At 47.2% G+C, this 14,945-nt stretch overlaps 5 protein-coding genes across 5 annotated transcripts; 2 read left to right on the plus strand and 3 right to left on the minus strand.

The window, feature by feature from the left end:
* The first annotated feature begins 3,395 nt into the window (after nucleotides 1-3,395).
* EJ05DRAFT_322957 (glycoside hydrolase) lies at nucleotides 3,396-5,218 on the plus strand. Its single transcript, XM_033740770.1, has 4 exons — nucleotides 3,396-3,574; nucleotides 3,629-3,972; nucleotides 4,023-4,638; nucleotides 4,689-5,218. Exons 1-4 carry the CDS (start codon nucleotides 3,471-3,473, stop codon nucleotides 4,999-5,001), a joined length of 1,377 nt encoding a protein of 458 aa, XP_033594915.1. The 5' UTR covers nucleotides 3,396-3,470; the 3' UTR covers nucleotides 5,002-5,218.
* EJ05DRAFT_481280 (uncharacterized protein) lies at nucleotides 5,200-6,047 on the minus strand. The gene is made up of 2 exons (XM_033745037.1): nucleotides 5,887-6,047; nucleotides 5,200-5,840 (listed from the first exon to the last, which is right to left on the minus strand). Exons 1-2 carry the CDS (start codon nucleotides 5,955-5,957, stop codon nucleotides 5,435-5,437), a joined length of 477 nt encoding a protein of 158 aa, XP_033594916.1. The 5' UTR covers nucleotides 5,958-6,047; the 3' UTR covers nucleotides 5,200-5,434.
* Nucleotides 6,048-11,115: 5,068 nt separating this feature from the next.
* EJ05DRAFT_459084 (trimeric LpxA-like protein) lies at nucleotides 11,116-12,314 on the minus strand. Its single transcript, XM_033742569.1, has 3 exons — nucleotides 11,625-12,314; nucleotides 11,386-11,581; nucleotides 11,116-11,163 (listed from the first exon to the last, which is right to left on the minus strand). The coding sequence occupies exons 1-2, from the start codon at nucleotides 12,147-12,149 to the stop codon at nucleotides 11,558-11,560; spliced, it is 549 nt and encodes a 182-aa protein (XP_033594917.1). The 5' UTR covers nucleotides 12,150-12,314; the 3' UTR covers nucleotides 11,116-11,163; nucleotides 11,386-11,557.
* A 469-nt stretch (nucleotides 12,315-12,783) lies between these two features.
* Nucleotides 12,784-13,325, minus strand: EJ05DRAFT_322992 (uncharacterized protein; the record flags this gene model as incomplete). The annotated part of the gene is made up of 1 exon (XM_033740771.1): nucleotides 12,784-13,325. A coding segment is annotated over one exon (210 nt), but the record flags the coding sequence as incomplete, so codon positions are not given.
* Nucleotides 12,859-13,053, plus strand: EJ05DRAFT_425020 (uncharacterized protein; the record flags this gene model as incomplete). The annotated part of the gene is made up of 1 exon (XM_033741494.1): nucleotides 12,859-13,053. A coding segment is annotated over one exon (195 nt), but the record flags the coding sequence as incomplete, so codon positions are not given.
* Nucleotides 13,326-14,945: the final 1,620 nt, after the last annotated feature.

Raw genomic sequence — 14,945 nt, forward strand, 5'->3', positions numbered from 1 at the left:
GACTAAGCTGAGGGTAGTCATCTTGACGAGCTATCCAGAAGGCTATTGGCGCGTTGGCCCATTTACTATCATGGCCGACAGGAGGCTCACGTCGCCAGCGGATAAGCTCATCCTCAATAACCTCATACTGTTCTTCCTCGGGTAACTCGGAGTGCTGAGAGATGAAGCTATCAATATCCGTGGTGATAGGGTCGTGATGTACCACTCACGGTGTTGTAGGTGATACCAATGTCTGTATAGGCTCCTCGCCAGTTGACTGTCTCTTATGCCACTGCCAATATTGCTTGAAGATAGACTCAGCATCTTCGAAGTCATCCCACGCGCTTCGACAGAAGGTCTTGAGGTTTGGATGAAGGTTTGTAGCAGCGTAATACGCGGGAGACTCATTGAGTGCTATGAAGTATTTATTCATCTTCAGCCAGCCGTTGTTGATAGCAATAATCATGTGGTCTCCGTCAGCAAGTGTCTCCGTCGTCATCTCATCTTCATTCATCAAATCAGGGACCATATACCGTATTTTGAGTCTCTCGAAGTGCTCCATGAGGTAGGTAACAATAGGGATGACTTTCCAGATAGCCCCGAACTCACTATTAGGCCTACGTCCCTCTAGGCGACGAGTAGCAACTCGGAGTGGTAGTAGTAACTCGAGGTATTGTTCTATCACGTCCCAATCATAGTGAGTAAGGCCGCCAACCTGGACAAATAGAGGCTCCTGGCTCCGACTGTCGAGTCTCTTAGGAGTCTTCATTGGTGGAGCTATAGGAGACTCAATAGACTCATCATCATCAGCCTGAGTCTCAAGATAGCGCCTTGAACGCTTTCTTGAAGTACCAGGCTGGTAGCCTGATTGGGTGTGTCTGTTTCTCTCACGAGCTGCCTTTACGCGTATAGCTTCCTTACGCTTCATTTCTACCTCCTTAACTCTCTCACGTTGTATGACTAGGTTGATATAGTATTGAGAAAACTGGTTGAGGGCTTCTCTAAGCTTGATTGCTCGTTCGATCGCGGATATGTGGCTATTCCAGCGTGTCTTCACAGGTGTGATGACATCTAGTGGCTTAAAATGAGGGTCTATAAGAGTAAACGTAAGTAATAGAATAAATACTGTAGAGTGACGTACCCGGCGTAGGTAGACTATTATTAATGTCTCTCTGAATGTCGTGGAATCGTCGTAGGCGTTCTGGTGTATTAATATGCCAGATGATGGCGAAAAGAGTACGAAGAGGCCCAAATTTACGCCATTCATCAATCAATATATCCTCATCTTTGGAATCTGGTGCGTCTTCATAGGCGAGCTTATCCTTCCCAAATAGGATACTCTTTGCGACGAGGTTGATCATGTGACAGAAGCACCGAATACGAAGATTTGGGTGCCAATCGTCCTCATTACTAGCTCCTATCTGGAGTTCCTCACAGATATACTCTATAGCGGTATCGTTGTTTGACGCAGAATCGAGGACGAAGTAGCCGAGGTTCTTTGAATTGAGGTTGTATTGATTAAGCGTAGAGAGAGTGAGTTCGGCGTAATTTGAGCCTGTATGGGCACCTATTATCTCAGGTATATCGAGGAGGAAGTCGTGAAATTCGCCTAATATGGATAGTATATTTGTCAGCATCTTATTCCTCATAGACTCAACTTCATACTGGACTTATTACTCACCTTCTGCGCCTATAAAATGGACACAATACCCCATAAGTGCGAATCTCTGTTGACGTGTCGTCCAGCCATCAAAGGAGACATGTATCCTTGATAATGCTCCAGCCATGGCCTCAGTAAGTACACCAATATTGGCTTGATGTGTACTAATAATATCGCGACGTAGTGTAACTCGTCCAACAAGCTGTTCTGCTGCGTGTGGATTCGCAGCTCGAATCATCTCGATGAAGAAAGGACTCTCTATCTCCTTCAAGGCGTGGTTACTACATACAATCCACTTCAGTACCTTTCTCGCGAATGTATCTGCGCGGTAAGCTTCGATAATGGCGTTTGCCGTAGCCTAACTGACGCCAGGCCCATTGATGAGTCGCTGAAGCACAGAAGGAGTATTATCTACTACACCATCACGGGTAATACCATGGACTTGGTCCATATGACGGCCAGCAGCTGAAGTCTGTTGAGTGGCGTGGTATATCCCCATAAGATGAAGCTTTTTTAGATCGTGACAACGGTAATAAACCCAGTAGATTCGACCTGTTTTCTCGCGCTCAACCCTATACCCACGACGCCATAGCCAGCTCGGTTCACCACGAGTTGAGAGACGCTCAGTAGGGATACGATATCCGTGGAGACGCGTCCAGTCAGTAGTCTCATAGCCTTCGGGAGACTCGAAGTCAAAGCTAGTATTACTCAAGTCATCTCGACGAGCACGTGCCATTATCAGAGTATCACCAGAAATAGGCACTGCTGGCAGTATATTGAGCGATTCGGCAGAGGAAGGTAGAACACGCATGTCGACGTGATGAACAAGGTTCTTCAGACAGGTAAAAACGCGTGCTAATGGATATATATTGGGAATATCTGACATTAGCAGACATAGCGTATATATGGCATATCTACTCGATTCGTAACCCTGGCCGATTCGAAGAGATTTCACGTCGCCGACCACACTCAACCCTAGAACCTGTCTACATTCGACTAATATGGGCATATACAGTGTCTCATATTACACGTCTCCGAGCAAACAACCTCCCTTACGTCGTAGAGTCGGGTATATATGAGAAACTCACCACCAGAACCTTACCAAAATCGACTAATATGCTATATATAGAGCCTCACGTTACATACCCGTCGGCAAAGTAATATCCGCCCTCTACGGACCCACATATTCAATCTAACACAAGCAATCTGACCAATCGTATTGAGATTGTACCGTCTTGGCACTCATTTTGAGGCGTGGATTGAGCTTGTATTCTCTATCAAAATTTTGGCCCAGATTGAGATTGCATAGATTCGGTTTGTATATGCCCATCTCTGGCCTTCACACACCAGTATAGCGCGCACTATCGATGGTAGAGCCGCCCAATACTTAAGCATAATCAGAGTGTAGATATCTACTAAAGGCAGGCAGAAACATCTCTCTAGGGTCGTGGTATGCATCTGTTTTCGACAGCAGTCTATCTCAGAGATGATGCGCTCGATGTCTGTTGCTTTCCGCAGCATCTTTCAGGGCGACATTGTTGTTCGCAGGATCGTTCGTGTCTCACAACGACAGCAGACATAAATACACTGCACTGGTTGTGGTCCGGCCCATTTTTATTCCTGGTACCAAAAATAGCCGTAATGTGGAAGGGCGCTCAAGACGCTTCACACATTGCGCCCCAAGAGATGATGGGGTGTCATACACATTCAGAATGCCTGCACCGCGAAGTCTAAATGCACGCCTTAACCTCGTTGCCCTCTTCTACTGAGCTTCGTGCACCGTATCTAAACCCCTTCTCTTAAGTGTAACACTGCAGCATCTTCAAAAGTCATGCTAAAGTTTGCTCTCCCAGTGATTCTGACCTTCTTAGGCATAGCGAGAAGCGTATCCCAGCAAGATGCTCAGTCACCTCGATTGGTCATGTACTATGATCAGTAAGCATATCCTGAAGCAACTTCAGGCGGCGCACAACACTAAACGGGCATCAGATGGCATCCGAATGCCTCGATGGATTTGATATGTTCCAAAGGAGTCACGCATGTTATATTGTCGTTCATGCTAAGCCACCACCTTAACAACGAAACATTCGATCCACTGTGGACGGCTAATGAACCTGGCCATAAATGGCATGTCAATGCATTGAAAAGCCTGAAAGTGAATTGCCCCGATGTCAAAGTCAGTCTTGCGGTTGGCGGATGGAACGACGACCCCGAAATCGGTTGGCGGAAGACCATAGAGAGCGACGCTAATCTGTCTTTGTTCGTACATAATCTCCACAGAGTTCTCTATGGCGATTTCCCCATATTCGAAAACCATCAATTCGATGGAGTTGGTAAGCAAGTCCCTTCAAACTTCCTGTTGGAATGCTATTGATCGCCGTAGATATCGACTGGGAATATCCAGGCGGGAATGCTGTTGACTACAAGAGTAACCCACAGGCCGCAGACCGTTTGCTCGGCGAAACGGACGGTTACGCCAAGCTTCTTCAGGCTATTCACGCCGATCTATCACCAGACGGAAAACATTTGTCCATTGCAGTTCCAGGAAGGCCTAGTGACATGCTCGTCTTCGAAGACAGTGCCAAGGCTAAAACGATATTTGAGTCCGTGGACTTCGTCAATCTAATGACATATGACCTTTACAATCGACGAGATAACATCACCGCCCATCACTCCTCGGTGGAAGGCACCTTGGCTACGGCGAACGCATATCTCGAAAAGGGACTACTTCCGGGCAAGATCAATCTCGGGTTTGCACTGTATGCTAAGTGGGCTCATGTAAGCGGCATCTGTACTAAGCTGGGTGGGCTTGGCTGCGATACGTTTGCCCTGGAAGACAGCCAAGGAGCAGATACCTTTCAATCCGGCTCCATGACTTTCGAAATGAAGAACACGTTAGACGTCCCTCAGAGCTTCTCTGTGCCGGATGGTGGTCGCTGCGGCCCCGGTACTGGAGCCAAATGTAGTCCGGGCTTCTGCTGCTCCAGCAAGGGCTGGTGGTGTGTACGACGCCGTTGTTAATGCTCTAGAGAACTAACTCAAGTTCTAGTGGCGACACTCCCGAGCACTGTGGCTATGGTAGATGCAATCCTCCATATAGCGGCTCCGACAGCTGCCAAGGTCCTGACCTCTGGAAATCCTGGAAAGCCGCGCTCGCAGATCCTATAGACGACAGTCATGCTGGTGGATACACCTACTTTGATCCGACTGATGCTCTATTCTGGACGTGGGACCCAATAAAGTATGTGCAGCTAAAGATAGATCGCATAGTAAAAGACAAATGCTTAGGTGGCGCGATGGCGTGGAGTTTTGGAGAAGAGAATGCAAGTCTACCGGACCATATCTCGGCCCTAAGCAACTGACGCCGTCGACAAATCCTTCTAGTATCAGTCAGGTTGGTCAACCAACAGGCGTTGTAGTAAACGTAAACGCCGGCAGCGAGCCACTACAGCCTTCACCGTCGAAAGAGTACCAGATGGTGGAGTCGTAGACTTGGTGGTTACCCTAACAGCAGATTTTACGCCGCCTCCTGTGGTCACCATCGTAACTTGGATAACGCAGGTGGGCTAGCTTTGCATCATTGTGCCCTGATTCCCCCAGACATTATTGAGAGTCACATGGAATAGAAATGACGTGTTTTGACTTGCTGTAACACAGTTTCTGATAAGAACCTTCATAGGAAATTAATGAAGCTCTTCCCTCCTTGGCATGACTATCTCTATCTCTTACATGAAGGTGTCATCTGCCTCTCGACTTAGCGACTGCTCACGAACATTCGACCTCAATGTAGAGCAGTCAGATGCATCCGACTTGCCATTCCGATCGTGCTGTCTCAAGGGACTGTTCTGCCGTGTTGGAGCGTAGTATGCCTTGCTGATAACGGAACTGATCCTCGACGTGCTTGGCGCTCCAGAAGTCGTGCAACAAGTACCCCTGCGTGTGCAGATTGATTGGGTCCATCCTTTGGCCTTTCCAGCGAACCCGATACAATAGGTTATTCTGTATCTCTATATGACTTGGCTTCTTCCATGGGAAGCCATCTCTAAGACGCAGCTGGTGAATCAAGGGCAACACGCGACTAAGCTCCTTGCCACGCAGTATTCTCTGCTTGAATCGAACTCGATACGCTCTGCCATCATAGCTTAGTATCTCCACCGGTTTGTTCCAGGCTCTATTGTATGGTTCACAAGTGGTACTAGATCTGTGGGTTGTAAGTGTAAATCAACAGAAGATACCGAACGACTTACGGGGCCTCCTCACTGCATGCTTCAGAGCTCGACCAAGACATACGACTGGTACTAATCTGACTTGTGTACATTGTGGGAGTGTTACTGAGCTTTTGTGTCTTCGCACAAGTGTAGTTGATGCTAGATGCTACAGTGTCTATTTCATTTATTCTTAACATGCGTGAGGGGTGAAGCTTATAAATTAAAGTATGCTATCCATCTCCTCCCCGCTGGGTTGGCTACCAACGACTAAGCCGCTACGGAATTGACGCTGCCAAGAACCTACTGAGCCTCCTACCACAGTACGTGGACATGCAGAGAGCTTCCTGTGCGCCCTCATCACTGCAGTTTAACAGGTGAATGGCACACAGCGTTGGGCTTGCGCCCTTCCAACGTGGGAACTTCTGAAATTCTTCGCTGGAAAGAGCGGGTGGAAGCCGATGTGGTTTCATGATCAGCTGGCGACTACAGTTTCAATCGTAACGATATTAGCGCTGAATAGTGTAGTGGCTCAGTAAAGTGTGACGGCGCAGTAAGGTGTGACGGCTCAGTAAAGTCTGCGGCTCAGTAAAGCAGCCGCTGCGTGAATTGTTGAGCAAGGCGTTGTGCGGAAAGTTCTTGCAAGCTTTCGCAATCTTACAAGACTTACTCTCCTTTGTCGTGTCTCCCACAGGCTGAATATGAAGAATATTGAGGCTTTGAAGGGTTGGCAGCGGAGTACTCTATTCTTTCGAGTGACTGCGGCGCGGTCGAATGGACAGTCTCGCATGAGCCATACGCTGGAGATATATGATATCCATACCAGTGGTCTTGACTCCAGCATGAAGCGCTCTGTTGCGAGCATGGTTGCGTGTTTGTCTCCATTGACCTACATAAGTCTGTCATGGTTTAGTAGCATAATTTGTGTGTCGTAGTATCGTTACTGACTGGGCTTGGTCTGCACTCGTGTTAGACTCGAGGAGAGGCTCCTGCGAGCCTGATAGCACATATATACTGTCCCAGTATCTGCAATGAGTCAAGAGGCTTTGGCAGAGCCATGGTTGAACCAGGCGACACTATAGACTGACATGGTTTGGCTCAGATAGAGATTACGAGATAGCTTAGCAGAATTTATGGCTCAGCATGGCTTAGCTGATTGGAGAGCGGCGATGACTTGGTGGATCTCATGGCTCAGTATCGTGGGTTTAACGGCTCAGTATCTAGACGGCTCCACTATATGTAGCTAGGTGAGCAGTTTGGCAGCTCATCTTGCCAGTGGCCCGAGAATCAACCCTCCAGTCCGTATACTGTCACCTACCGAAACTCGCAGCTTAATCTTTATGGCCGTTCTATTTGTTCATTGCCACATGTTATAGACGACATATGTACGGAGGGGCTGGGGATTGCTGTTGGCAGGTCGCACTACCGGTCTGGTGCGACTTTGCACAGGGCTGAATGTAGTCTCAAAGGACCATGTCGTCAGACTTTCTTGCGACACGACAATTATCTAGCACATTTCCGCACTCATCTCGTTCAAGATACACGGGGACTGTTCTTCCCGTGACTGAGCAATACAGAACTCTACGCAGACCTGATAGCCCTGGTGCCGGTGTTAAGGTCTGGGGTTGACACGGCAAACATGCACAGGAACCACCGAAACACTGGAGTGTCATGGGAGAATCTAGTAGAGCGTGTCAGAGAAGCAAAGGGTGCCCTAGTGGCTGATCAGATGCTTGTTACCATCTTGCGAGCTTGCTTGAGACATGATGCTCGTGTAGCGCAGTCGCTTTGGTAGGTGTGAATGATGCTGAATGGTCCGCATTCTAGGCGCAAATAACTACAAGCGGGACTAAACATGTCTGACAAGGGCCCAGGCACCTTTACTGACGCCCCTACCGTTTGAAACATTTACATGGAGTCCATTCCGGAGGCGCTCGAAGGATCACAGAATTCGCTACAGGTCGTCCACGGAAGATGGGAAAACTCTCTGAGATGGCGTTAGTGATGGGTAGTTATTAGCTTGCTGCATCGGAGGTTACAACTCCGAAGTGCGTGGGACGGGTAGAGCTTAAAAATTATATAGGAAAAATTGCCTTACTCTAGTCTATAAGTCTACATAAATATTACTATAAAGCTTCTTTTTAGAAGAACTAATTAATGTAGTCTTTTTTCTTAATTTTTTAATATAGAAAGTAAGAGACTATATAGAAGTATATATAGGTATAATTAAGAAACTTCCTAGAGTCTTAATTATGGAGTTATTAGAGAAAATGTGCTCGTTACGCGCACGACACGTGCCAAGAGTTGCGCTGAAAAAGTTACGGACGGATGCCCCTGCCTATGTTTACAGGCACATCAAGCCATGCAGAATACTCTGCTTCTTCTCCATATCGAGCGATTTCCGGTTTGCGATTCCGACAACTTAAGGCTCCGCGGTCTACTGATTGACTGACGATAGCAACAGCCAAGTACCAGTTCAATACGGGCTACTATCTTCTCGCAAGAACTGGAGTCAACTGCGGTGAAGCACAGCCCCCATTCGTCCTTCTCACTGTACCTGGCGGGCATATGATCAATTTGTGGCAGGTCTTTGGGCTCACTTAAGCTATACTCAGGTGCAACGACTTATAGTTAGTACTCTCGATATAGCATTGAAAGACTTCTGTGCGTGTGCGAGATAGACAGATCGTCCGACACCTGAGATTCCGTTACCGGTCGTGCAAAGGAAGTCCTCAGCCGTCTGTTTGATCGTAAATCGAGAAGAATGCCACCTATATCCCGACGTAGTCTCTTTACAATGTATCTAACAAGCTAGTAGGCTGCCTTAGGTCTACATCCCATACATTGTTCCATGGCCTTAAGGTGCATCTAACTAAAGCTTGTAGCGGAGATTGATTGACAGCATATGTCTCTAGCTTTGTTAATGTAGACTCATAACCTAGAGATGTGGCGATAGCTTACTTACTGCTTCTGCAGGCAAGGCGGCAGCTGTCTCATTTCTTCGTAAGACGGAAGTATCTGTTCCTAATCGCGTCTTCGCTGCGAGGGCGGTTGGAGAACTTTTCGTTATACAACTTTACAAGCGCCCCCCAACTTATGCTCGGATTCTTCTCTAACATTGTGATTAGCCAAGCATTTTCTTCCTCTGTCCAAGCAAGTCCGGGCATGTCGAAAGTAATGAGTGCTTAGCAGGTGTTGTATACATAACACCTGCGGGTACTGTACAGTAGACTGAAGGCTTTATAGGTTAACCGAGTCGTCCGTTTTGATAATTTTACATACACATGCACATGTACGGCGCAATATGGTAGTGATGCTACATTAACGATCAGGGCTTGTACTTGCATTCCAGCTTAATGTCGCTATCTACTAGAAGGCTGTCTGTCAGAGGAGGAGCTTTTGCTGAGCCATGATTTTGCTGAGCCATGATTCTGCTGAGCCGTGATTCTGCTAAGCCATGATTCTGCTAAGCCAGGATTCTGCTGAGCACTTCCTCCTATGCTCTTAGTAGTAGCAATCAATCTTATTCTAAAACTTCGCCTGGGGTAGCCCAGGACTTTTTGCACCTACCGCGTATAGACGAGTGCCTACGTGCCTTTCGCCAGCTTAATAGCGCGGCAGACATTAATTAGGCTCGCCGATGGTAGGGGGTCGGAGCCTGGTAATCGTGCCCCCCGTTCACCACATTCACGCCCGCTGTGCCACTTCAAGCTCTGCTACGCCCCTCTCAAAGTCCATTTCCTACAGTCTGTGATTGGACTGTTCGACAAGTATTGCATGCGGTTGCTGTACGCCTGTGCATCATTCTCCACCAGTCGCTCTTGCAAGACCTCGATTCGCGCTCACGTGCATTAATTTAGGCCAATGCACGGGCTATGCAGACATCCTTAAAGTCCCTCGTTTCCCCTCCCGTCGGCAGAGGAATTCCTCTGCACATACTCGCTACCTGGTAAGGCCGGTATGCATCTTCCTAACCATTCGTCTTCACTTATTCTCTTGTAGCTTACTCGAACTTGCAGCATGTCGCATGCACAGACTACACATACGTCTTCCGACGGCAAAACGTACACCACTGACGGGAAATATGTACTCGCCGACAATCGGTGGGAAGCACGTACGGGCTGAGCTCTACCAATATTAGTAGTTCTGCCAGCCAGTCGCAAACAACACTTGGACAGAGAGTTGGCGACCAACCGGGCAGCGAGCTGTGCCATCTATTGATGTACTACCAGCTGTACGAGCTGCCAAGAATGATCATCCTTGGACGAGGGCTTATGTGAATTCTTTCGACCAAGTGAGGTCGAACCGGGTAGCACATCTCCAATGGGCTAAACACATTGGAGGGTGCGATAAGATGCAGTCAATCCGGCTTGCAACTCTGTATCTCATGGCAAGTTATTACTAGCATCTAATGCATGCATTTTTGACTCTACTCTTATTCATTTTTGCGGAAGCGTTATAGAAAGGCCGCGAGATTAGAGAGCACACAGAAACGAGATATTAGTATCGATTGACAGAAATAGTTAATATAGTGCGGCACCTATCATCCTTATAGTCCTCTTTTAATGTAATTAATGAATTGGTTACATTCAAAAGCGTCGGCCGGTTCTCTGGATAGCGGTAGGGCTATATGGAACCCAGTGTCGATTCCCATGACAGTTCTCGTTATCTACGATAGTCTTTGAAGGAGACCAGCGGGTTATAGACTCTTGAATGAGCATACATTCCATGGCTGCGAGACGCATTCGTTTGGTTTCATAACTCCGGCGAACTGTGTCCCACTAGTCAGTGCTAGGCAGCTCGGTACTCATGTCCGTCCTTAAGCATTGATTGGAGGATGGAGTAGGATAAAGTCGTGAAAATAGCCCCTATATGAGCCACTACATTCACAGAGAAAGTGGTAGACACACGAGTGGGATGACCAGCAAAGAGATGATGAAATGTTTCCGAGAGCACATGATGGCGCATCACCCCCTTACTTTGGGTCATCTTCTGTTTGGGCAAGTCATGTATAAGAAGCATTCTCACTTTGTTCAAGCGAGTACACCCATCTTTCTATGAAGGGTAGTCTGGCGACTTCGTTGTTCGACATCGTCTCGTGCACGTTCAGCCTTACGAGGGCGGCACAGCCACGTTCTGTGACATAGTTAGGTCAATGTACGGCCAAAGTCAAATGTTGTCACGCGCGACGCGTCAAGCACCCCTTCACCAACACCACGGTGAACAAGTAGCCGTACAGTGACAACAACTACATGCGGCATCGAAGCAAACAGGAGCGCCGCGCAAACCCTTGACGTCTGTCCAGTTACGTACAACCGCGTTTGAAGAACATCTCGCACCGCAGAATGGAGGACCAAAGGGAATGGTCCTCAGAAGGCTCAGGAGTATTTTGATCGGAAGCTGGACGAGCTGCTGCGGTTTTGGCACGATAGATTTGAAGAGCAGAAGAGCGGTTTTCGCACGGGCCCTCTTCTAAGAACCTTTTTAAGATACGACTAGCGCTCGCTTCTCCCAGAAGCCGCGCCTGACCAAGCTAAAGCATACAGTTGAATCTCCTCGCTCAAAGTGGATACTGGACTTTGGACAATCTTCATCACAAGTACAAAACACACAGGACTAAGACAATGCAGCAACATCACAGTTTGTCGTGTTCTCCGTTTCTGCGCTCTCCGCTTCTACAGCTCTTCAAAGTCAGATAGCCCTCGTTCGATCACTATCGGATACATGGCGGTATATCCTATCTTCATTAGATTTAGACTAAGAAGCCGAATGCACCTTACTTTGACAATTATTGACCCCGGCCGAATCATTGCACCCCTACCAATTGTCACTCCAGGCAACACTGTGACATTCGCTCCGATTGCGCAATTTTCCTGGATGTTGATTTCTCCTCCTTGGGCCTTACTCTGAAACCCTCGCCGGCGCTGAGGAGAATCCGATAGAAGATACCCAGCCAATGTCACATTCGGGCCGATGACAGTGTCATTTCCGATACAGACCTTGCATGCATCAAGTATGGTACAATTAGAACCGATCATAACGTTGTCGCCGATATGGATGTTGTATCCATAATCACACGAAAACGGGTCTTCAATGATGACACCGTGCCCCATCGTGCCTTGCACTGACTCTGGATGATCCGGTCCGTAACGGATATCCGATGCGCACAGTACGGAGCGGAAATGCTCTGTGATAAGCTCCGGACAAGAGTTGGCGTAGTCGAATTGCTTCAGTCGCTCCTTGCACAGCCTGTGATCAGTGACCAACTGCATTGCAAAGAATGAATAACTTTGACCGTTTAGCATCTTAGTCTTCTCTGATGGCTGGTATAGTGGACTAGGCGGTAGATCCGGAGGCGAAAGTCCATAGGGTATCAGAGATTGTGATCTTTCGGTGGTAGCTTGAGGTAAGAGCGCTCGATTCCTATGGCGCGAGAACTGACCATATCCTTCACAATCCAGATTCAATTGTCGACAATTCTCGCCTAGGAGGTTAGCCGGGCATATGGGACCAACATAACCTGAAGCGTACAGCAAGGTTTAGCCTCGTCACACTGATTCACTCTTAGCGAAAGATGCACTGTAGTTCGGGCTAGACATACCTTTTTCTTTCTCCTACGACAAGTAGCACAGCCAGTCTTGGTGCGTGGATAGAACTGCAAAGCTTTGAGAACTATCAGGCAATGCAGCTTGTGTCTGACTTACTCTCTTTTTCCGCGGATGCCTGGATGGATTCTTACCAGTGCGGCCAGGATTCTTGATGGCTGGACAATTCAGGTCGCAATGCTCGACTGGTACGTTCTGATCGTTGAGCATCGAGTGTATAGTGATTCTTTCCATGATAGACTCTGTAGCGTTAGGTCATTTAATTGAAAGACAGCGGAGATTGTGCAGGATTAAGCTGTTATACTGACATGTTGTTCGACAATGTTGGTTGGTACGCTAAGGACCGTATCTGCTGTGCCTCCTACCGTATGCCAAGGCGGGTCTCCTCCCTCCTAACTATTATCTTTCTATCTCATCGAAGATCGATCGTAGTAGAGGCGCAATAGCGTTCGTAGACGGCTACACAACCTGGATCACGGGCCCATCTGCCGCGGAGAACACCGACGTTCTACAGAGGACGGCTGTGGCCAAAGTAGAGCAGTGGACACGTCGGAGCGGCGCGGTGTTCGAAGCGGACAAGACAGTCTTCGTGCATTTTACCCGCACGGAGAAGAAATTATCATTGATAATCCAGATAGACAGAGTTATAGACAAGTAGCACTTCGGCTAGTCTTGAAGTTGTTGATTATCTGAGACCAGTCTCTGTAGACTGGGCCCAAATATGATTCTTTCTACTCTTGCAGGCTGTTGGGTGTTATGTCGAGCGCGTTGTGAAAGGAGTTTGATATTGTCTTGAGAGCGGCAGACGTCCAGGTTCCAGGTTCCTGCACTGTGCAAAGATTGTGGCTGCGGCGCAATAACAGACCGACGGCTTATGATCATCCGAATGAAATTAGATCCAGAAGAAACATCTACGGTACTCGTCACATGGGTACTCCCTTAAGCCTATAAGTGGCCGGGTACGGCGAAGTCTGTTGGTTGGTGGCACAATTGCACTAGGTCGGTTTGGTGGCCAAAAATTCCAATAAGTAAGTCATGATGATATCACTTGAGGTAGCGACCGTCCATTCAGAATGTGTTCCCGTGCGAGTGATGAGCATGTGAGCGATGGATTCATACGACCATCCGGATTCATGGATGGATCCGTCTGTAACTTTTTCAGCGCGACTCTTGGTACGTGGTTCATCCTTGACTTGCTAAACCACGTAGGTTCTTTCTAAAGTTGCGGACGTAGTCTAATACTAGTAGAGGATGGACGATGAAGTCAAGAGGATATACATTTCCGAGTACAGTTAGACCTGGCCACTCCATTACACGCAATAGACTTTATCGCTATCCCGATTCGCTCGTCAAGCAGTCTGCATTTACCAGGACACAGATCCTATCTCTTGGGACCACGCTACATCTTACGTACAAAGATGTGTCTCGAACTCGATCAAAGCTGTCTACATTGATTCTTCGATTCCCTTTCTGCGGAATGTACTGAAAAACCATCGGACTATTCAGCACATTGATGTCAGGAGACGACTAGGTAGTTCGAGTGCTTGGTACAAGCTATTCTGCCTCCAAGTGTCTCGCTCTTTTATGGTACTAGGCAAGTCATTGATGACTTGTTAATTACTGTACATCCTTCAACCATTACAAAACTTGAACTAGGCTATATCCGATTATCCATAGTTACATGAGAAAGCTTGGCAGACGGTGCACACATGTCGCGCGCGCACACGAACCGTAGTATAAATGATATTTTTATCTATTACCGCCAGACTTCCTATCAAACAATCAGTTCAATTCTGTGCCTATATTTGAAGTTGAACTGAAGTACTTCATATAGTCAAAATATAGCATATTTAAGGCTATATAGATAATTTTCGTATACCCTTTCGTACACCTAGACGTATACTTAGGTGTATTTGAGTACTAAGTCGTCTAAAACGTCTATATTCGTTAAGTAACTAATTAATACTCGGCGGAAGTTTCTAGTATAGACTCGGCGGTATAAGCTCGGCTCAGGATCCATGGAATATCATTTTCCCGGTATGCCTTAATGTCTAACACCCTAGGTCACCTATAGCCTACCCATCTAAATATACGAATATACTAAGCATATATATACTTCAGTTCAGTTCAATTATTTGCAGTTCAATACTATCTTAAATTGAAGTTGAACTGAAGCGTCAGTTCTTGGCAAGAGGCCTCAACTGAACTGGACTGACCAGTTCTTGAGGCGGTCGAATTGAAGTTGAACTGACTGATAGGAAGTCTGAAATTTACCGCCGTATTATCCCTCCATTATATATAAACCTATAATAATAATAATAATATTGTATAACTAGGTAGAGTAGTACTCTACAGGCCTATGCCTCCTCTAGTCTAAGCTACTATATAAGAAGAAACCCAAGAGGGGAAAACTTCCTTATGTCGATAATTACATCTCGTTAAACCTTTGTTTCTTCTAAAGTATACAGCCATAGGGTACACCTATTGGCCTACAGC

This window comes from Pseudovirgaria hyperparasitica, assembly GCF_010093815.1.
Source record: "Pseudovirgaria hyperparasitica strain CBS 121739 unplaced genomic scaffold EJ05scaffold_56, whole genome shotgun sequence".
Taxonomy (NCBI): Eukaryota; Fungi; Ascomycota; class Dothideomycetes; order Acrospermales; family Acrospermaceae; genus Pseudovirgaria; species Pseudovirgaria hyperparasitica.